This window comes from Rhinatrema bivittatum, chromosome 19 (genome assembly GCF_901001135.1).
Source record: "Rhinatrema bivittatum chromosome 19, aRhiBiv1.1, whole genome shotgun sequence".
NCBI classification, from domain to species: Eukaryota; Metazoa; Chordata; class Amphibia; order Gymnophiona; family Rhinatrematidae; genus Rhinatrema; species Rhinatrema bivittatum.
Window position 1 is genome coordinate 42285768 of NC_042633.1, and position 21293 is coordinate 42307060.

The following is a 21293-nucleotide window of genomic DNA, read 5'->3' on the forward strand; positions in this document are numbered from 1 at the left end:
AATCCTTGCCTTTACGCTTTCTTGCCCTGCCCTTCTGCCGGGATGCCAGCTCACCCGGTAATACTGCCGGGGCACCTGTGTTCACAGCTGCAGATGTGCAAACGCTTCCTCCACGGGGCGGAGACGCTGGGCCTCTTGTCTCTGTCTTGCTATTCTAACCTTTCTTTGCCTTGCCTTCGCTCCTTAAATTTTTTTTTTGGCCTGCATCCTCCGTTCCTGCAGAACGACAGTGGAATGGGATAGCGGATGCTGCGGTGAATTGGGGCCAGGCTAGGACAGAGCAAAGGCCCATCCAGCCCAGCCCAACCCCCCCCCCTGTCTGGCAGGTGCTCTCGACCCAGTCTTTTTTGGGATGCAGCTGGGTTTTCAGGATCTTCACAGTGAATATGCATTGCCTTTTTCTATCTCTTCATTGTGGAGATCCTGAAAACGTGAGTGCGAGGGAGGAGGTTACCCGTCAGGTCCCAAAGGGTAGATTGGTAAGGGGGGTGGCTTTCGCTGCCTGGCTGGTAACGCTCCCTTCTCCTTTTAAAAACCCTGCTGTGCTAGACACCTTGATCTTGCGTTGCCAGATGCAGCCTCGGACCTTTCCTCATTGGGTTTCATATATTTTATATATTGTGAGATGACCGCAGAAGGTCGCTTTTCTATTCTCCCAGTATTTTGATATTGCTGGGAGGGTTCTGCCCTTCTAAAACCATAACAACAACAACAAAAAGTGGTCGACATCTGTTTTATCTGTTACTCTGCTTCTTCTGATGGCCCCCGCCAGGGAAGCAGCTCCTGGTGGAGCGGCAGGCGTGGATTCCCCGGCAGGGAGGCGGGCGCAGCTTCTCAGATGATGTGACTTGCAGACCTAGGCTGAAAAGAAACCCCCTCCCCCCCCCTCTCGTGAAGAGGCAGGTGAGAGCTGAAGGGCCTCTGAACTTCTTCTTATTCCAGCCCCGTGCATGGGCTGCCCCTTTCATCACCCCCCCCCCCCCCCCCCCCCCAATTCAAGCTAAGCCCGTGACAGCGCGGTTAATGCACTAAGGCGATGGCCTGTTGTTTGGTTTTTCCTTTCAGGATCTTGCAAACAAGCCCCACGCGTCTTCGTGGCGGCGGGGGACGATCGCCCTTGCAATGCTTCGTCCCCCACCTCTCGGGCGCAGAGGCGGCCGGCCGGAGAGGTCCGCACACAGGCCATAGGGGGCAGTCTGCGGGGCCCAGGGCGTAGGCGGGGATTGGAACTCTGGTAGGAGTCGGGCTTGGGTGACAGCGAGAGCTGGGGCTGTGAGTGGTGGCTGTGCTGCAAAGGGTGCCCGGCCGCTTGAAGGAAAAAACCATTCTTAAAAGGCGAGGAGTGTACAAGGAGAGAGAACTTAGAATATTTTTCTTTTTTTTTTTTTATTCTCACTGTGGAAATGTGCTCTGGAAAGCAAACGCTGTTGTAAAATAACACTTAATGGGGACGTGGCCTGCTTTCGGTGTTGCCAGCGTGCGGAAATTGCCTACCTTACAAAAAATAAATCCCCCTAAAAATATATTATTTTGCCCCCCACTCTCCCTCCTCCCCCCCTCCCCCCCACACAAAGAAAAGTTTTTTTGTTTTTTTTTTTTACCAAGAACACTTCAGGCGCTGCAGTGGATTTCTCAGTAGTAAGAGCCGTGCTGTGCAGACGTGGCAGAGAGCGCGGTGAGTGATTCGCTCCCCCCCCCCCCCCCCCCCCCCGGCAAGCGCTGCGTGCACGTCAGTCTGGTCCCGGGCCTGACCTTTATCAGGACAGAGGGTGCCCCGTGCGTCCCTGGGGGGGGGGGGGCAGTAAGCTAAGCTCTAGGACCCGTTTCTGCCCTGCATTTTCAGAAAAAACGTGTCTCGCCCCTATCCCTTAACTTCAGCCCCCGGACTGCTTTAAGCAGCCCCCGCCGCTGGCCGTGCCAGAGCGTTAGTAAGGTGAGACGGAGGCCGCCCCCCCCCCCCCCATGAGTGAAATATATATTTCTCCAGCGACTCTGTGCCTCCTCGAGTACGGCACCTCCCGTGCGAAGGTGGCCCTACCACAAGAATTGTTCCCCCCCCCCCCCCCTTCCGCTGGCTTGGTAGTCCTGCTTCCTTCTATACCAATAACTTTTTTTTTTTTCTTTATTGTCAGTTTTATCTCTTTAAAAATGAAATAAAACCGGACGTGACCCGGCGCGCCTCCTGCGCGACGTTTAAAAAGCCGCGTTTCAGGCTGACCTTGCGTAAGGTGGCAGCTCGGGTGTCTGTGCAGAGATGGGAAGCTTTTTTTTTTTTTTTTTTTGGAGCGGATCTGAGTACGGGATGCAGGGCTGGGGGTGGGTGGGGGGGGGAAGCAGGGGGCGGGGGGGGGGGCCCGGGTTACTCGGAGTTGTAGTAGTTGTGCGGGCTGTGGTCGTAGTGGCCGTCCTCGTCCCCGATGATGGGGTAGTTGGGCACCAGGCAGTACTTGGAGTCGTAGACCTGGCGGGGCAGCCCGTACACGGTCATGCCCTGCTGGGAGGCCCCCTTGTTGCTGCCCATCTGCAGGGAAATGTTCAGGGTGTCGCAGTGCTCCATGCCCAGCTTCTGCTCGAAGATCTGCCTCTTGGTGCCCGGCGCGGTCATCCCTGACTGCAGAGGGGGGGGAAAAGGAAAAGGCCCCTGGTCATCCGTGCACTTCTGTTTTTTTGGCCTGTAGAACCCCCAAGTACCGTGCTACGGGTTTTCTTAAGAAAAGTGGGAGATCTTGAATGACTTAGATGTGAATCTGTTATTTACTCTTTCGGATAATAGAAAGACTAGGGGGCACTCCATGAAGTTAGCATGGGGCACATTTAAGACTAATCGGAGAAAGTTCTTTTTCACTCAACACACAATAAAGCTCTGGAATTTGTTGCCAGAGGATGTGGTTAGAGCAGTTAGTGTAGCTGGGTTCAAAAAAGGTTTGGATAAGTTCTTGGAGGAGAAGTCCATTAACTGCTATTAATCAAGTTTACTTAGGGAATAACCACTGCTATTAATTGCATCAGTAGCACGGGATCTTCTTAGTGTTTGGGTAATTGCCAGGTTCTTGTGGCCTGGTTTGGCCTCTGTTGGAAACAGGATAATGGGCTTGATGGACCCTTGGTCTGAGCCAGCATGGCAATTTCTTGGCCTGGCCTGGTGGTTAAGAGTGAAGAAAGCAGCCCAACCACGGCACACGTGGCCTGAGGGGCAGGACATCTCTGGGGGGGGGGGGGGGGGGGGGGGGGTCTAGCAGGGGCTGTGACCTTGCGGTGAGAGTGTTCTGCTGCATGCATCAAGGCCTCCTTCGGGCTTGCACTGGGTTGACTTTTTTTGTGCTATGGCCATTTGGGCTCGCAGGAAAGGCCACCAGGGAATACAAAAAGGAAACGCCAGGCAATTGCGGGGACCCTGTAAAGCATCGTCCCGTTACGAGCTGGGACCTGCGGCCTTGCTTTTTTTTTGCGCTAGAAATGTCAGGCTTACGAATAAACTGCTTTGGGGAAGGCGGGGGGGTGGCGGCCAGCTGGTGGGTAATCAGAGGGACCGGTTCCCTGGCCGAAGACCACCTCTCACCTGGGAGGCCCCTTTGTTGGTGCCCATCTGCAGGCTGATGGTGGACTGATCGAGAGGCTGCTCGGTGCCCAGCTTGGGGTCGTACAGGTGCCTGCGAGTGCCGTATGAAGTCATTCCTTTCTGACTGGCAAACTTGTTGGTGCCCATCTGAAAAGATCACAAAGCAAATGTCTATATAAGCTGTGTTTTGTTTTTTTTTTCGCTTGATATTTGTCCCGAGAAGCGGTGGTAAAAGTGCTCAGTCCGGCACTTTGGAAAGAAACTCGGAGCATGCACGGTACAAGCAGATCAGGGCATGTGAAGCTTCACTGTCACGCACCATCCCTCCCCCCCACCCCCAGTGCAAGCTCACCAAGCACACGTTCCCCCCCCCCCCCTGAGAACTGTGCAGTCCAGGCAGCAGCAGCAGCAGCAACGCGGCCTTCCCTGCCGCAGCCCTGGAAGAGAGGTGCGGCATGGGCACTGTTCCTCCTTCCATGCACACACGCCCCACTCTCTCTGGTTAACGGGAATGGCTGGGACATGTAATGCAGTTCATTACCAGTGCCGCCAGAGGGCCCCGGGTTACCCAAAGGCGTCGGAGCCGGCTCCGGCCGCACGCGCAGCCTTCTGAAGGAGGAGGAAGAACACGCGCGGCGTCCCGATGGCAAAGGTTGTGCGGTGAAACCTGCCCAAGGCTTCTCTACCGAGAGCGAAGCCGTGCTGTTCATCATGAGCACAGCAGGAACAGAGGGGGAAAAGCTCAGGGGGAGGATGAGGCAGCCGAAGCAAGAGCTTGGGGAGGGGGTTAAGCGGCACAGACCTGCAAGCCGATGATGTTCCGGCCTTCGTTCAGCTTCTGCGGGTGGAAGCGGCGCTCCTGCTTATCTGCGTATTTCACGCCGATGTCCACCTTGGAACCCCTTGACTTGGCCTAAGGGGGGGATGAACGGAGAGACAGGGTGGGGTTACAAGCAGTCGTGACACGGCCGGGACTCTCTCTCTCTTTTTGAACGTTTTCGCCTTGGCTTCTTTTTCAGCCTTGGATGGATTCGGGGTCCTGTCTGCCTCTGACCAGGGGGGGGGTGGGGGTCCTAATACGACTTGCGTTCTCACCCCGCTTCCCGTCCTGATTCCATTCTTGCCTTTTCTGCGGTTTATACCACTTTATTATCCTGCTAGACCGGTGCAGATGTGTGGGCCGGCACCACACCAGCAGCAGACGGTGACGGGGGACTGGGACTTGTTGGGTGCTGTCGCCGCTGGTATAGAGGGGACGGTGGGGGGGTGAGGTGTAGGCAGAAGCCAGCGCCTGTGTCTGCAGTAGATGGGTAGCAGCTCTGGGCTGGTACGGTAAGACCTTCGGCCTCTTGCTTCCCTAACGGAGGTTTCCTGAAGCCAGGGACCCTGGTTGTGTCTCTTACCTGTCTCCCAGGGTCCCTGCTAGGGGGGGGGGGGGCTAGTGCAGGGATCTCCGATTCTCTCCTGGGGGTTGGTTTTTCTTTTCCCGTATCGAGTCCCATCTCCTGCCTTGAGGGGGGGGGGGACGGGACACCAGTAAGTGCCTCCCAGATCCCTTTGGGGGCCTGGTTGAGCCCGAGGGCTTCGGCAGGGCTCTGGTGCCCTCTTTTTGGAGGAGGGGGTTCGGGATTCTGTCTACTCCTTTTTTCGTAGCCTTCCCCCCCCCCCCCCTTAGCTCTGCTCCCTCCCCCTGTCTCTTGCCAGCAATGTTTTCTGTCCTTACAGGTGCAGTAGTGAAGCTGCTTGTTTATAAAATGAAAGGGCGGGGTGAGGACTCCCTTAGCTGGTAGCCTGGCTGCTTGCTGGGCTCTGACCATGGGGGGGGGGGGAACGGGGGACACACACTGAGTTTTGGTGGGTCCACTGCCTAGCAGGGCTGGATGTAAAGCTGGGAGGGGGACCCCCCCCTCAGAAAACATCAGAGGGAGTGCGTGGCCCTGTTCTCCTCGTCTTCGTGTCCACCTCTCGCTCCTGGGCCTGCTGATGTTTTCTTCGTGAAGCTGCAGGCGCCGTACGGATGACGGTGGGACCCAGGCTTCGAGTTTTCCAAGCCAGGCGCCTACATGGGCTCCTGAATGGGGAGGGGGGGGATCCCTGCGGGTCTCTCTCTTCCTCACAGGCCAAAATTTGCTGAAAAACGATTAAATATATAAAATAATGACATGGGCTGTTGGGGGGAGGGGACTCGGGGGTGGGGGGGGGGGGGGGGCACCTTGGCTGTCCTCCGTGCCAGGCTTCGGCATCCAAGCCTCCTAAGCTTTCTGTGGTCTCTGCAATGCTTGGAGGGCCCAGTCTTGAGTTTGGTGCCCCTTCCTCTCCCCATCTCAGTTGGGCGCGGGTGATTGTGGAGGTAGATAGTTCAGCAGGAAGCTGGTTGTCCTCTTGTCATTGCGATATCTTCTCTGAAAGAAGACCTCGTTTCGGGTTTTCAGGGGTAGCGGAGCCTTCCCTCTATCCTGGGCCTCTTCCCTATTTCGGTGGCACCTTTTAAGAACCTTCCTTTTGTGGAAGGAGCCTCAGCCCTTGAGGTTTGCAGGGAAGGAGGACTGAGTTTTCCTCTTCTGGTGGACCACCGCCGCTGCAGCCTTGACCCTCTGCTTCTCAGTTTGTGGGTTGTATGCAGCTCAGATGCTCGATGCCGGAAGGAATTGCTTCCCGAGAAGTCTGTCTTGGGTTCAGGGCTGCCTTCTTACTGGATCCCATTGTTTGATCCCATTTGGATTTCGTATCGTCAGTAGTACCAGGAGAGTGGACTTGCATCACACTTTACTGGCGAGTCTCGGGCATGGTTCAGTCCCTGGCATTTTATCCAATCACCAAAGCCTTGATGAGTTTCCCCTCCGTGTGAGCCTCTAAAGGGAGTAATGGTAAAACCTACAGCAGAAGGGCTGTAGGCCCTGAAAGCTGCGGTTCCAGTTGTACTCGAGGTTCAGGGCCTCGGACCGATAGTGCATGTTATTTTGTGGTCCAGAGGAAAGGTGGCTGTTCCTGCCCATCTTTGATAGCTAAGGGTTTTAAAAAAATTTATTTTTCTTCACTGTCGTGGTGGTGGTAAGAGAAGGAATATTTCTCCTCTAGGCTTCTTGGAAGCTTGCGTCTACATTTCCTTCAAGGCACGTCACCAGAGGTTGCTTTGGTTTTTTTGTCTTAGAAGAATGTCAAGTTCAGAGCCCTTCCTTTCAGGCTCACCTCCGTGACAAGGGTGAAGGTAGTGCTTGCTGCTTCCTGGGTAGAGAAGCTATCGTGATTCTTCCGTACCTGGTAAGGGCAAGTTGTTTCAAGACAGCCAGATGGCTTTCACCAGCATGGTTCAAAGACTTGGACAGGGAGGTGAATTTTGTGAAGGGATGCCTGTTTTCTCAGTTTCTAGAGTACCTAGAGGGCATGCCTTGATGCCAGGGTTGGCTGAGATTCTTGACTCGGGAAAGAATAGCCAGGTTCAGGTTTTCCTTCCCAAAAGCTTCAGGAGCTTTTGGGAAGTCCATGGTGGCTGCCTTGGAGTTGGCTGCTTTATCCAGGACTCTAGTGTGACTGCTTCGGTTTCCTCTTGGCAGTCTGAGGGTTATAAGGTTTGTCTTGCCCCTGCACACTCTGTAAGGGAAATACTGTGGGGAACCAGCTAATTGGATGGTAGTCGTGTTGGATGCAAGCCTAGTGAGTTGTGTTGTGTATTGTCACGAGCTGTAGCCCACAAGCTATGGTCTGCAGAGGAGGCCTCATGTGCCATAAATAAACTGATTCTGGTGTCTTTGGATTGGCTCTTGTATTTCTCCTTTTGAGGGGCAGTAGGTGCTCTCGGGCAACGCCACAGTGGTAGCTTAGGTGAACGGGGGGGCGCACTTGGATGCTGATGGTGTCCCAGAGGGCGTCTGCTGTTTCATTGGGTGGAACAGAGCAGAATCTCCTACAACTCTCTGACGCACATTGCAGAAGTTGACGATGTACAGCAGAAGTGCATTGGCTCCCAGAAAGTGGGTGCTCGGCTGGTTAGCTTTCAGGAGTTGCAGTAGGCTGGTGGAGCATCCCTAATATGAACCTAGTGGTTTGTTTGCAAGAACGTCAGAGCCAACGTATTCTTAAACTGTTGGAAGAAAATGGGTTTGCCTGTTCAGTTCCTTTCCTTGAATCCTGCCAGACCAGTTGAGAAACCTCCTGAGAAGTCTGTGGTGGCTCTGTTATTCTTGGTTGTAGGTTTACTTGCTCCCTATGGGGGTGAACCTGAGAACTGTCCTTACCTTCTTTCTGTTTCTTCCCCTGGGGATCCCCAGTTGCAATTTGGAGGGTTAGAGGGGGATTTATCTTGGTGGATTTTTTTTTTTTTTTGAGGATTTTGAAGTTAATAGTCCTAGAAGGGGGGCAGTATTTTTTTGCTTTCCTTGCTTTGACACAAGGATACTGGCTTTTGCCTACGCTGCACCATCCTATATACTTGTGGTGATGTCATTGAAAAAGGGGTCTCCATCTGCTACTAGTAGGCAGTGTAAATCCATGGGCCTGGACAGGCCTAGCAGGATTCAAGGAAAAGAGAGACTATATATTTTTTTTTTTTCACCCCCCTTCTCTTCCCTGCGAGCTCCCTGCCCTGGTCCGTTCCCCCTGGCACCCGTGCTTTTGGCTTGGAAGTATGGAGCTGGGCGGCGCTTACCACGCTGGCCAGCGCTAGCAGTGTGGATTGCACCTGGGTGTGGTTACAGTTCTCGAACAGGTCGTTGGCCTCGAAGATGTCGTGAGGCTTCACGCCGTAGTTTGTGATGGCTTTAATAAAGTTCCCGATGTTTTCCAGCTGGGGGGGGGGGGGGGGAGGGGAGAGAAAAAAAAAAAGAATAAAACGGGAGAAAGTCCGTAAGCCGGAAAATCGCTTTCCGTCCTGTTTTTGTTTTAAAGGACGCCTGCCAGAAGGCTTGGCGCGCGCGTGCACCCCTGAATCTGAGCGCCGGTCGTTGTTGACGGTGGTGCGTGGGGGGGGGGGGGGGGGGGGAGAGCGCGGGCAACGGTGCCTTCCGCCGGAGGATCCGCCTGGGGGGGGGGGGGGGGGGGGGGGGGGCTTGTGAGACGGCGTGACCCGGTCACCCAGCCGCAGCGGCAGGGCGGCGGGAGCCTGCCCCCAGAGACCTCCGCGCGGACTTTTAAACGAGAGACGTCGGCGGGCTTCCTGGTACCTGGTGCCAGTTCTGCGTGGAATCGTTCACCTTCCTTATCGACCCCGGCTGCAGCTTGTTGATTAGCCTGAGAAGAGAGAGAGAGAGGTGGAAAGGTTATTGGGGATTGCGTGAAGTTGAGCTGGTGTTTCGCCCCGCGAGCTGGCCTCCGTCAGACTCTCTCCCGTGCCGCTGCTGCTCTTCTGGGGGGGGTGGAAGGTGGTTCAGGCGGGCAGCTCGGTGTTCACCAACCCCCAGTGCGTTTCCCCCAAGGTAACGTTGGCCCGGGCATGGAAGGGATCGCAGCATTTGCTTCTAAGCCTGTGCAGAAACCCAGAGACACCTCGGCGCCATCCATCCAGTAAGGTGCGGCGTTTGCACTTTACTGAAGGCTTTTGGCCTCTCAACGTAATTTAGCCCGGATTCCGCCTCCGCGTTATAGTTTCGCTGATTTTATTATATTTTTTTTTCCATCTCTGAATGCAGTTAAGCCTTTCGCATTGCTACAAGGCCGGGCCCTGTAAAAGGTGACCTGGCCACAGCTCGGCCTGCGCAGGTGACCGTGTTGCTGTCCCTTGCAAGCTCGTGAGAAGAGTTTTTTTTCTGGCAGTCCTGGTGCCGGCGATGCCTGGCCAGGCTTTCCCAGCACGGGAGGGGGGTTCTGTGGCCCCCGTCTCTTGCTGGGATGTGCTTACTCGCAGAGAATGACTCCATCCTTCAGGCTCTCCATGAAGCTGGCCCCGATGTGCCTTCCTGTCACGTCCTCTATCCACTGCCTCAGCTCCTGTTCTTTGTGAGGGTCGTACTTCTGAGCCAGCTGCAAAAGAGAGCAGAAGTGGCAGGTTATCTGCCTGGGGAGAAGAGGAAGAGGCAGAGCCTTCTGCTAATGGCAGGGAGTAAGGAAGCGCATGGGAGGTGGGGACCCTTATACCATGGAGGAATGTCTCTGCCTTATACCTCTTCTCTGAGCACTACTACAGGTTTGTGGGTGTGATCTCCGTTCTGTAATAAAGAGTACTGCTGTGTACGAGTGAGGTGCATTGGCAGAGCTGTGTGTGTCTGTGAGAGTCTCAGTACTGGAATAGCAGGGGGTCCTGCAGGGCAGGAGTGAGGTGCATTGGCAGAGCTGTGTGTGAGGGTCCCAGTACTGGAATAGCAGGAGGTGCTGCAGGGCAGGAGTGAGGTGCATTGGCAGAGTTGTGTGTGAGAGTCTCAGTACTAGAATAGCAGGAGGTGCTGCAGGGCAGGAGTGAGGTGCATTGGCAGAGCTGTGTGTGAGGGTCTCAGTACTAGAATAGCAGGAGGTGCTGCAGGGCAGGAGTGAGGTGCATTGGCAGAGCTGTGTGTGAGGGTCTCAGTACTGGAATAGCAGGGGGTGCTGCAGGGCAGGAGTGAGGTGCATTGGCAGAGCTGTGTGTCAGGGTCTCAGTACTAGAATAGCAGGAGGTGCTGCAGGGCAGGAGTGAGGTGCATTGGCAGAGCTGTGTGTGAGGGTCTCAGTACTAGAATAGCAGGAGGTGCTGCAGGGCAGGAGTGAGGTGCATTGGTAGAGCTGTGTGTGAGGGTCTCAGTACTAGAATAGCAGGAGGTGCTGCAGGGCAGGAGTGAGGTGCATTGGCAGAGCTGTGTGTGAGGGTCTCAGTACTGGAATAGCAGGAGGTGCTGCAGGGCAGGAGTGAGGTGCATTGGTAGAGTTGTGTGTGAGGGTCTCAGTACTGGAATAGCAGGAGGTGCTGCAGGGCAGGAGTGAGGTGCATTGGTAGAGCTGTGTGTGAGGGTCTCAGTACTAGAATAGCAGGAGGTGCTGCAGGGCAGGAGTGAGGTGCATTGGCAGAGCTGTGTGTGAGATCTCAGTACTGGAATAGCAGGAGGTGCTGCAGGGCAGGAGTGAGGTGCATTGGCAGAGCTGTGTGTGAGGGTCTCAGTACTGGAATAGCAGGAGGTGCTGCAGGGCAGGAGTGAGGTGCATTCGCAGAGCTGTGTGTGAGGGGTCTCAGTACTGGAATAGCAGGGGGTGCTGCAGGGCAGGAGTGAGGTGCATTGGCAGAGATGTGTGTGAGGGGTCTCAGTACTGGAATAGCAGGGGGTGCTGCAGGGCAGGAGTGAGGTGCATTCGCAGAGCTGTGTGTGAGGGTCTCAGTACTAGAATAGCAGGAGGTGCTGCAGGGCAGGAGTGAGGTGCATTGGCAGAGCTGTGTGTGTCTGTGAGGGTCTCAGTACTGGAATAGCAGGGGGTCCTGCAGGGCAGGAGTGAGGTGCATTGGCAGAGCTGTGTGTGAGGGTCCCCGTACTGGAATAGCAGGAGGTGCTGCAGGGCAGGAGTGAGGTGCATTGGCAGAGTTGTGTGTGAGGGTCTCAGTACTAGAATAGCAGGAGGTGCTGCAGGGCAGGAGTGAGGTGCATTGGCAGAGCTGTGTGTGAGGGTCTCAGTACTGGAATAGCAGGAGGTGCTGCAGGGCAGGAGTGAGGTGCATTGGCAGAGCTGTGTGTGAGGGTCTCAGTACTGGAATAGCAGGAGGTGCTGCAGGGCAGGAGTGAGGTGCATTGGCAGAGCTGTGTGTGAGGGTCTCAGTACTGGAATAGCAGGGGGTGCTGCAGGGCAGGAGTGAGGTGCATTGGCAGAGCTGTGTGTGAGGGTCTCAGTACTGGAATAGCAGGAGGTGCTGCAGGGCAGGAGTGAGGTGCATTGGCAGAGCTGTGTGTGAGGGTCTCAGTACTGGAATAGCAGGAGGTGCTGCAGGGCAGGAGTGAGGTGCATTGGTAGAGCTGTGTGTGAGGGTCTCAGTACTGGAGTAGCAGGGGGTGCTGCAGGGCAGGAGTGAGGTGCATTGGCAGAGCTGTGTGTGAGGGTCTCAGTACTGGAATAGCAGGAGGTGCTGCAGGGCAGGAGGGAGGTGCATTAGCAGAGCTGTGTGTGTGTGAGGGTCTCAGTACTGGAATAGCAGGGGGTGCTGCAGGGCAGGAGTGAGGTGCATTGGCAGAGCTGTGTGTGAGGGTCTCAGTACTGGAATAGCAGGAGGTGCTGCAGGGCAGGAGTGAGGTGCATTGGTAGAGCTGTGTGTGAGGGTCTCAGTACTGGAGTAGCAGGGGGTGCTGCAGGGCAGGAGTGAGGTGCATTGGCAGAGCTGTGTGTGAGGGTCTCAGTACTGGAATAGCAGGAGGTGCTGCAGGGCAGGAGGGAGGTGCATTAGCAGAGCTGTGTGTGTGTGAGGGTCTCAGTACTGGAATAGCAGGGGGTGCTGCAGGGCAGGAGTGAGGTGCATTGGCAGAGCTGTGTGTGAGGGTCTCAGTACTGGAATAACAGGAGGTGCTGCAGGGCAGGAGTGAGGTGCATTAGCAGAGCTGTGTGTGTGTGTGAGGGTCTCAGTACTGGAATAGCAGGGGGTGCTGCATGGCAGGAGGGAGGTGCATTGGCAGAGCTGTGTGTGAGGGTCTCAGTACTGGAATAGCAGGGTGTGCTGCAGGGCAGATGTGAGGTGCATTGGCAGAGCTGTGTGTGAGGGTCTCAGTACTGGAATAGCAGGGGGTGCTGCAGGGCAGGAGTGAGGTGCATTGGCAGAGCTGTGTGTGAGGGTCTCAGTACTGGAACAGCAGGAGGTGCTGCAGGGCAGGAGTGAGGTGCATTGTCAGAGCTGTGTGTGAGGGTCTCAGTACTGGAATAGCAGGGGGTGCTGCAGGGCAGGAGTGAGGTGCATTGGCAGAGCTGTGTGTGAGGGTCTCAGTACTGGAATAGCAGGAGGTGCTGCAGGGCAGGAGTGAGGGGCATTGGCAGAGCTGTGTGTGAGGGTCTCAGTACTGGAATAGCAGGGGGTGCTGCAGGGCAGGAGTGAGGTGCATTGGCAGAGCTGTGTGTGAGGGTCTCAGTACTGGAATAGCAGGGGGTGCTGCAGGGCAGGAGTGAGGTGCATTGGTAGAGCTGTGTGTGAGGGTCTCAGTACTGGAATAGCAGGAGGTGCTGCAGGGCAGGAGTGAGGTGCATTGGCAGAGCTGTGTGTGAGGGTCTCAGTACTGGAATAGCAGGAGGTGCTGCAGGGCAGGAGTGAGGTGCATTGGCAGAGCTGTGTGTGAGGGTCTCAGTACTGGAATAGCAGGGGGTGCTGCAGGGCAGGAGTGAGGTGCATTGGTAGAGCTGTGTGTGAGGGTCTCAGTACTGGAATAGCAGGAGGTGCTGCAGGGCAGGAGTGAGGTGCATTGGCAGAGCTGTGTGTGAGGGTCTCAGTACTGGAATAGCAGGAGGTGCTGCAGGGCAGGAGTGAGGTGCATTGGCAGAGCTGTGTGTGTGTGAGGGTCTCAGTACTGGAATAGCAGGGGGTGCTGCAGGGCAGGAGTGAGGTGCATTGGCAGAGCTGTGTGTGAGGGTCTCAGTACTGGAATAACAGGAGGTGCTGCAGGGCAGGAGTGAGGTGCATTGTCAGAGCTGTGTGTGAGGGTCTCAGTACTGGAATAGCAGGAGGTGCTGCAGGGCAGGAGTGAGGTGCATTGTCAGAGCTGTGTGTGAGGGTCTCAGTACTGGAACAGCAGGAGGTGCTGCAGGGCAGGAGTGAGGTGCATTGTCAGAGCTGTGTGTGAGGGTCTCAGTACTGGAATAGCAGGGGGTGCTGCAGGGCAGGAGTGAGGTGCATTGGCAGAGCTGTGTGTGAGGGTCTCAGTACTGGAATAGCGGGAGGTGCTGCAGGGCAGGAGTGAGGTGCATTGGCAGAGCTGTGTGTGAGGGTCTCAGTACTGGAATAGCAGGGGGTGCTGCAGGGCAGGAGTGAGGGGCATTGGCAGAGCTGTGTGTGTGTGTGAGGGTCTCAGTACTGGAACAGCAGGGGGTGCTGCAGGGCAGGAGTGAGGTGCATTGGCAGAGCTGTGTGTGTAGGGAAGTTTGCACAGTTGTGTCTGTTCGCTCCTCTAAGATGCCTGCAGTCAGAATCATTATTCCCTCTTTTCCCTGAGTAATAATCCCCCCTCGTATGACATCTGTAAGAGAAACAGACTCTTCATTGTGTGCTAGAGCTCTTCCTCTGCAAGCTGCGACCGTGCATACCTCGACGTGTCCCGGCTACCACCTTCCTCTGAAAGCTGCCCCTGCTGCCCGCCTTCTTCCCTGCAGTGTTTGGGGTAACTCTGGGCTCTCGTTTGCGTTCTCTCAGCCTTCCCTGCTTTTTCCCTTGCCAAGAGAAAAAAAAAAGGGGAGGTCTGCCAGCTTCCACGGGGCGGGCTGGAGCGAAGGAATTCGCCAAACTAGGGAGAAATATTAGGCCCTGCTGCTTCCCAGAGCAGACCCAGGGCTGAGTGCCCGAGCTGGAGCATTGGGTAGCGGGCAGCCTAAGGAGCATCCTCAGTGTGCAAGCTTCAGCCCGAGGGAGGCAGGAGGCCTTCACCCTGCCCCCCCCCCCCCCCCCCCCGGCTATACTGAGCTAAGCCCCGGTGACATCACCACGGCAACAGCCGTGACATCACAGACGCGCGTGACGCCAGCAGGGACCGCGGTGGTCGTGGGTGGACGACGGGTTCAGCCCAGTCCTGCGTTCCCCCCCCCCCCCCCCCCCCTCTTCCTTCCCCGGGCCTATGGATCTCCAAGATGACCCAAAAGCCCAGAACTGTCTGTTTTCCTGTTGCTCCCCCCAAAAGCCGGGGCAGGAAGGCGAGCTCTTCGCACACCTGCGCCCGGGAGTCTCCTCTGCACGTGATACCTTATATAGCGTTGCCAGCCCCCCGGCCCTCTCAGGCATGAAATATTAGAAAAGCCGCCTTATATGGAGAGAATGCAAGTAGCCGAGGCAGGACTTGGGCACCCAGGCTAGTGCAGGCGTTCAGGGGGCCGGAGGCAGGAAGGGCAAGTCCTGGGAGCCAGGGGCTCCCCTTCCACTCCTGGATGGTTTCCAGCTGGGGGTTCAGAGCCCAGCCTGGACCTGTTTTCCCCGCCCCCCTCCCCCCCTCTTCCCAGACCCATCTGCTCAGGGCTCCCGTAGAAACATCACTTTTGTCACCCGCTCAGCACCTGCTTAAAAAAAAAAAAGTAGCAGTGGCTCGCTGACAGCGTCAGCTGGCGAGCAGTGACCCAGGGTCACGCCCGGGGACTGGGCAGCTTGAACTGCACAAAGAGATGCACGTTTTACGTTTATTCCTGTCTAGTGCGCCTTTTCAGTTTTTGTGTGTGCAGATCACGGTTTTTGCACATAATAGTGCGCCTTTTCAGTTTTGTGTGTGTGCAGATCACGGTTTTTGCACATAATAGTGCACCTTTTCGGTTTTTGTGTGTGCAGTTCACGGTTTTTGCACATAATAGTGCACCTTTTCAGTTTTTGTGTGTGCAGTTCACGGTTTTTGCACATAATAGTACGCCTTTTCAGTTTTTGTGTGTGCAGATCACGGTTTTTGCACATAATAGTGCGCCTTTTCAGTTTTGTGTGTGTGCAGATCACGGTTTTTGCACATAATAGTGCGCCTTTTCAGTTTTTGTGCGTGCAGATCACGGTTTTTGCACATAATAGTGCGCCTTTTCAGTTTTTGTGCGTGCAGTTCACGGTTTTTGCACATAATAGTGCGCCTTTTCAGTTTTTGTGTGTGCAGTTCACGGTTTTTGCACATAATAGTGCGCCTTTTCAGTTTTTGTGTGTGCAGTTCACGGTTTTTGCACATAATAGTGCGCCTTTTCAGTTTTGTGTGTGTGCAGATCACGGTTTTTGCACATAATAGTGCGCCTTTTCAGTTTTGTGTGTGTGTGCAGATCACGGTTTTTGCACATAATAGTGCGCCTTTTCAGTTTTTGTGCGTGCAGATCACGGTTTTTTTTGCACATAATAGTGCGCCTTTTCAGTTTTGTGTGTGTGCAGATCACGGTTTTTGCACATAATAGTGCGCCTTTTCAGTTTTGTGTGTGTGTGCAGATCATGGTTTTTGCACATAATAGTGCGCCTTTTCAGTTTTTGTGCGTGCAGATCACGGTTTTTTTTGCACATAATAGTGCGCCTTTTCAGTTTTTGTGCGTGCAGATCACGGTTTTTTTTGCACATAATAGTGCGCCTTTTCAGTTTTTGTGCGTGCAGATCACGGTTTTTTTTGCACATAATAGTGCGCCTTTTCAGTTTTGTGTGCAGATCACGGTTTTTGCACATAATAGTGCGCCTTTTCAGTTTTGTGTGTGTGCAGATCACGGTTTTTGCACATAATAGTGCGCCTTTTCAGTTTTGTGTGTGTGCAGATCACGGTTTTTTTTGCACATAATAGTGCGCCTTTTCAGTTTTGTGTGTGCAGATCACGGTTCTTTTTGCACATAATAGTGCGCCTTTTCAGTTTTGTGTGTGCAGATCACGGTTCTTTTTGCACATAATAGTGCGCCTTTTCAGTTTTTGTGCGTGCAGATCACGGTTTTTTTTGCACATAATAGTGCGCCTTTTCAGTTTTGTGCGTGCAGATCACGGTTTTTTTTGCACATAATAGTGCGCCTTTTCAGTTTTTGTGCGTGCAGATCACGGTTTTTTTTGCACATAATAGTGCGCCTTTTCAGTTTTGTGTGTGCAGATCACGGTTCTTTTTGCACATAATGCTTTATCCACGCTGTCCATATCTCTGCCCGTTTTTGTGTTGGTGCACTGTTTGTTTAACGCTGCAGTAGTCTGCGTGCTATTAGTTTACTGCAGTGGGAATACTTTTTGTTTTTGTGTTTAACATGTCTGTAAAGAAAACGCCCGTCTTATTATATCAGCCTGTGGGGAATCTTCCTAAATCGGGCCGTGGTGGTGGGAGTTTTCCTGGCAGCAATGTAGTAGATGACGGCAGAAAAAGAGTAATTGGCCCCTCCACTCTGCCCTGGTGAGAGTGATGGAGCCCCCCCCCCCCGCCTGCTCTCTGGTATTACAGCCTTCATCAGGATGCCCCGAGGACGTTGCTGGGTGACAGCTGAGAGGGGGGGGGGGGGTGGGGGGTGCCACAGGCCAGAGCCTTTGCTAGTGAGGAAGAGCCACGATGCAAGGTGGGCATGTGGACTCCAGACTCCCCTGGCAGGTGGGGGTTAATTAGCAGACAGTGCCAGGCTCCTGGGGCCTGGGACTTTTAATTCAGAGGCTGGCGGCCTGCGGATGGGAGGGAACAAACTTACAGAGGGTTTAAGTTTCTAAATTTAGCAGTTAGGCACCTCACTCAGTCCCCTACAAAAAAACCGACTGAAGCCGAGGCCCTAAATTTAGAAATCTGTTTTCACTGGGAAATCAAGTTTTCCAAATCTGCTCGGCCTCTACATTCAGAACCTAAATCTTTGCACGAACTTGCAAATCATTTTTGCTAGATTTGGGACCTAATGCTGAAAATCCTACTTTCTTTCTTTCATTCTTCCCTTGTAGCTGTCCCGAAATTTAGGCGCGACCTCCCCCATGCCAGCCAGGTTTTCAAAGGGGCCATTCTAGGAGCCCCTAACCCCTTTGTAAATGACCTGGAAAGAGGGGAGGCTGGAGAATGACGTTCGGCTCTGGACACCTGAACGTAGGCAAAGGACTTGCAGCCCTAAATTCAGGAATTTTCAGCCCAAGTGGACCCCCCCTCCCCCCCCCTTCCTCTTCCGCTGTCCCCCATATTCAGTCGTTAACCGCTGGGCATCTGCAGCATAGCGATGTGCGTTGTTAACTTCTATTGGTTGGGGCTTCGTTTTCAGGCCCCCGTGGGAAATTTTGTGTTTTTTTTCCCCCGTGGGTCCCGATTTTCGTGTTAGTGCGCACTAACACGAACTACGAATTTTTACGAAATTCCGTTCGTTTTTCGGTGCCCCCGAACCGTGACGAATTTTGTCTGATTCGTGAAAAACGAATGCACATCTCTACAGATCAGTGCAGCAGCTCCCCCTCCCCCGGCCACCGCTTTGGGGGGGGGGGGGCTACCGGAGATACCCCCGCCCGATTCTCTTAATGGCGGGGAGCCGAGAAGAGGACAGCTGCAGCTTTCCTCGGCTATCGATCATCTAATCCGCCTTCCCGACCTCAAGAGATCGCCCGAGCCTGTTCCCCCCCCCAAAGCTGCGCGCGCACCACGCACGCGCCCCGCGCTTCTGGTTTGAGAAGGGCGCCTGTCGGCGCCATGGACGCGACTCTCTCTGCCGTTGAGCTGGTGCACGTTTTTTTTTGCGGTTTGCAAACTTGGCGGGGAAATGTTTTTTGCTTTGGGAATTGGCGCGGCTTGCGAGTCGCCGAAACGCGTAAGGGACAGGTCCGTAGGCAGCGGCCGCCGCGTACGTCCGGGAGTGGAGTAGCAGCAGCGACCGCAGCGTTTCCATTGGGGGGAGGAGGGGGGGGGGCAGGATGCTGAGCTCTGATCTGGGAACATTTTAGCCCCAGTTCATCTCTTTCTGTATTGGGGGGGGGGGGTCATTCCCTTCACAGCTCCCCTGCTTGTAAGAACCTTTTCTCTTACAGGAATAACCCCCCAGGACCTGAAGGTTATCAGCTTGGAAGAGGCAGAACGTAAATAAAATCCTTTTCTTTTCCAATCTTGCAGAACCCCCCCCTCTGGTGGGAGCTTTCTCCCCTGTGCTAGGAAGCTCTCGCCGTGGGTAAGAAATCTGTTTCCCCCTCCCTCCCCTGCTGCTCCTCCTTACCTTGCTCTTCACCTCTGCGGACAGCCCGTAGGCGGGCCCCCTGTTAAAATGCGCGGACATGGCTTGGCCGGGCTTTCCCTGCTCCTGGGATATTTTAAATCCCCCTCTCCTCCGCCGGCGCTTTCCCCCGATGCTTCGGCAGGGGCTTCCTGGCTGCTTTAGTGCAACTTTTCATACTCTTACCCAAAGTGGGCACGGGCAGGGGGGGAGCCGGCTGCCATTGGCCCAGCCCGCCGGCCAGTGCGGGCCCAGCGTCCCAGTGATGTCAGCCCCTTGGTATTAGAGAATGGATTGGGTAATATTTTCCGCCTTTTGTCTTTGTGACTGAGTGAGAGAGAAAAAAAAAAAAAGCTGCAATCCAGCTCCAGGCAGGGAGGCGGAGATGCACTTATCCCCCCTCTCTCTCTCTTCCAAATATTTAAAGAACTTCCAAAACTTTTTTTTTCTCCCCCCCCCCATACTGAAGGAGCTGAGTCTCGCTGCCGTGCAATCAGAGCTCTGACCCTCCAAGGTCCCCCGTCCCCCCGAGTGATTCTTCTCCTTGGCTTTTCCCAGATCCGGCCTTTACCTTTTAGACATGTTCAGGAAGAAGCCTTTTATCGAGGAAAGCCTCGTACTGAGGAGAGCGATGACTGGCTTTTCTCAGGTAAAAGATTAAAAGTATTGCTTTATGGGCACCTACAGTGGGCAGGAATCCGTCGCGACTCGTTATTCCCCCCTCGCGGGCGTGTGCCGGGTCCGTATGGCTGCCTGGAAAAGGGGACGAGAGGTGAAACGCATGCGTGTGTATCGGTCTCTTAATAAATGCGTATTAATCCGTGCAGGCGACGCGGGGACGGGTGCATCGGGTCCTATAGAGAGACGTTGGTCTCCCGGGGCAAGCAGGAAGTCGGTCCTCGCGTGTGGGTGACGTCATCAGATGGAGCCCGGCCACGGAAACATTCCGTGCCCAGCTTGCCGCCGTCCACGCGGAGGGTGGGGTCTCTCCTCAGCCTCTTCTTTTCCGCGGAGCCACCGTTTCGCGGTTCTGGAGCTCTCCTCTGCAGGAAATGCTCCACAAAGTGCGTGCCTTCTGAATTTCTTCCTGCGCCGGGCCTCATAACTTTTTTTTTCCCCATCGGTCGGCGAGTTGTTTGCCTTTTTCCTCTCCTCGGTATCTGCTGGTCGTCTTGTCCCTGCGGTCTTCTGCGTGCCTCCTAGACATGGTCATAGGACGACAAAACAATCGGCTAAGCAAATCCATCTGAATCCACAATCCAAAACGTAACCTCCGCTCGGCGAATAAAGGCCTCCTCAAAAAAATACCCCATGCCAGAACCACACAACCCGTGAGAGAGCCGTATCCATCGCCAGCCCCTCACTATGGAACTCAATACCGACTGAAATAAGAACCCAACCAAACATTTAAAACTTTCAAAAAAGAATTGAAAACCTGGTTCTTCACCGGAGCCTACTCAAATTCACTCAAGCAACCAGTCTACCGATGACCCACGCAACCCAACACCATGAAGAATTCTACATCCCTCGATCAACTAAATAACTCTTACCATCAGAATACCTAAGATGATATGCAACTGACCCCCCATAATATACATTACACCCTCCTAAGTATACCTTGAACTTGTAATCCCCTGCATTTACTCACCCAACTGGATAACTCGGACAACCTAGACACATTCCTTTCTTCCTCACCGGTTTAACCCCACTCTTATTTGTGAAAATAATTTATATGTACAAACATTTGCTGTATGTCAGAATTTTTATATGTATCAACAATTTTATATGTAATCAACACACACTCAAATCCCAAAAACCACATCCCTACCGCACAACAATTTGCTTGGATGATGTTTAACCTTGTTTCACGTTGCTGTAAACCGTTCTGATGGTGAAACCGAATGACGGTATACAAAACACGTTAAATAAATGGTGGCCTCGGGTTTCCGTCTGTGCCCTCGGACTGTATCCTTAACGGATCCACATGATGTGTGCATCCTGTGCCTGGGGGCATCGCACAGTGTTCGAGGCTATGAATTGTGTGCTCAGATGACCCTGAAGGGCTGCCGTGCCTGGCTGGACAAGAATGGAGAAGGTTTTCGGATCAGGTAAGTCTGATCTTTCCACTCCGGCATCGATGCCATCGACGCCAAAGGATCAGGGGGAACCGCTCGTCCCTTCGGTGTCTCTTCCTCCGGGGCCTTCAGGTGAGAGGGGTGCTGGAGGTCGGCCGGTGTCAATTTCTTCTAAGTCAACCTCGGGATCGTCATCTCTGTCCTCGGCGCCGGGGAAAGACCGGGCCGTGCACCAATGGAGGTCTTGAAAGCACTGCCATCGCTCTCCATCTTTACGCTGTGCAGGACTCAGGTTGGCCTCGGTGGTTGCCGCCTTACCACCGAAGCAGCCACGGCGGAGGAGGCCTCGCCCCCCCATTGCATCCAGTGGCCCGAGGCCGTCCACATGGATTCCGGTGTCGGGCGTAGATTCTCCTTGGCTGGCCTCACCTCTCCCCTCTCAGCCTATCCTTTCATCAGAGGCTTTCGAGGTGGAGCTTGAGCGTCAAGTGCGCCTTGACGGTGGAACGTGCTTTGCATGACAGAGAGCTGGAGCTCCCGGCACCAGTGCCTCCCTCGATTCCGGTGCTTTCGCTGATGCCAGAATCTTGGCCAATGCTGGTTCCTGCACAGATGCCGGCGCCGGTGGTACCCAGGTTGGAACCATTATTGGATCAGCTCTATGCCCTCCTTGGTGTCCTCCCGACCCAGTTGGTGCTGGCACCCCACAAACCCTCAGTGGCCCGTCAGGCACCGAAGCGTAGGGCATCAGAGACTCCTCAGGGGACGAGGGACCGTCGGTGCCCTCTGCACCATTGGGGCCTTGCGTGCCCCAGCCCAAGCTGACTGGACCCTCGGGGGCCCCCCGTTGCCCATTGGTCCCCTGGTGCCTCAGCCCCAGGATGTGCCTAGCGCTCCCCGGGTGGCCTTGATCAGCTTGGGGCCCTTATTGACCCTTGGGGAGACGATACCTC

At 54.6% G+C, this 21293-nt stretch overlaps 2 protein-coding genes across 4 annotated transcripts in view; one reads left to right on the forward strand and one right to left on the reverse strand.

Moving 5' to 3' along the window:
• Positions 1-1587: 1587 nt before the first annotated feature.
• Positions 1588-18475, reverse strand: CNN1 (calponin 1). Of its 2 annotated transcripts, none has more exons than XM_029584788.1 (7): positions 18269-18475; positions 9393-9514; positions 8719-8785; positions 8205-8342; positions 4362-4472; positions 3560-3706; positions 1588-2611 (listed from the first exon to the last, which is right to left on the reverse strand). In XM_029584788.1, the coding sequence occupies exons 1-7, from the start codon at positions 18326-18328 to the stop codon at positions 2360-2362; spliced, it is 897 nt and encodes a 298-aa protein (XP_029440648.1). In that variant the 5' UTR covers positions 18329-18475; the 3' UTR covers positions 1588-2359. The 2 variants fall into 2 exon arrangements, with proteins under 2 accessions (XP_029440648.1, XP_029440649.1); XM_029584789.1 differs by lacking the exon at positions 18269-18475 and adding an exon at positions 13727-13844.
• Positions 18476-18830: 355 nt separating this feature from the next.
• Positions 18831-21293, forward strand: part of ECSIT (ECSIT signalling integrator) — a 51131-nt gene continuing 48668 nt past the window's right edge. For both annotated transcript variants that reach the window (XM_029585121.1, XM_029585124.1), the window contains exon 1: positions 18831-18914. In XM_029585121.1, coding sequence (XP_029440981.1) covers positions 18846-18914 — 69 coding nt within the window. In that variant the 5' untranslated portion in view covers positions 18831-18845. The remainder of the gene's footprint in view (positions 18915-21293) is intronic.

Coding starts and splice junctions, on each gene's coding strand:
- CNN1 (XM_029584788.1), bottom strand. CDS start 18,328: ATGTCCGCGCATTTTAACAGGGGGCCCGCCTACGGGCTGTCCGCAGAG. Junction 4,473..8,204: donor TGCTAGCGCTGGCCAGCGTG/GTAAGCGCCGCC, acceptor TCCCCCCCTTAG/GCCAAGTCAAGGGGTTCCAA. Junction 2,612..3,559: donor CCAACAAAGGGGCCTCCCAG/GTGAGAGGTGGT, acceptor CCCCCTCTGCAG/TCAGGGATGACCGCGCCGGG.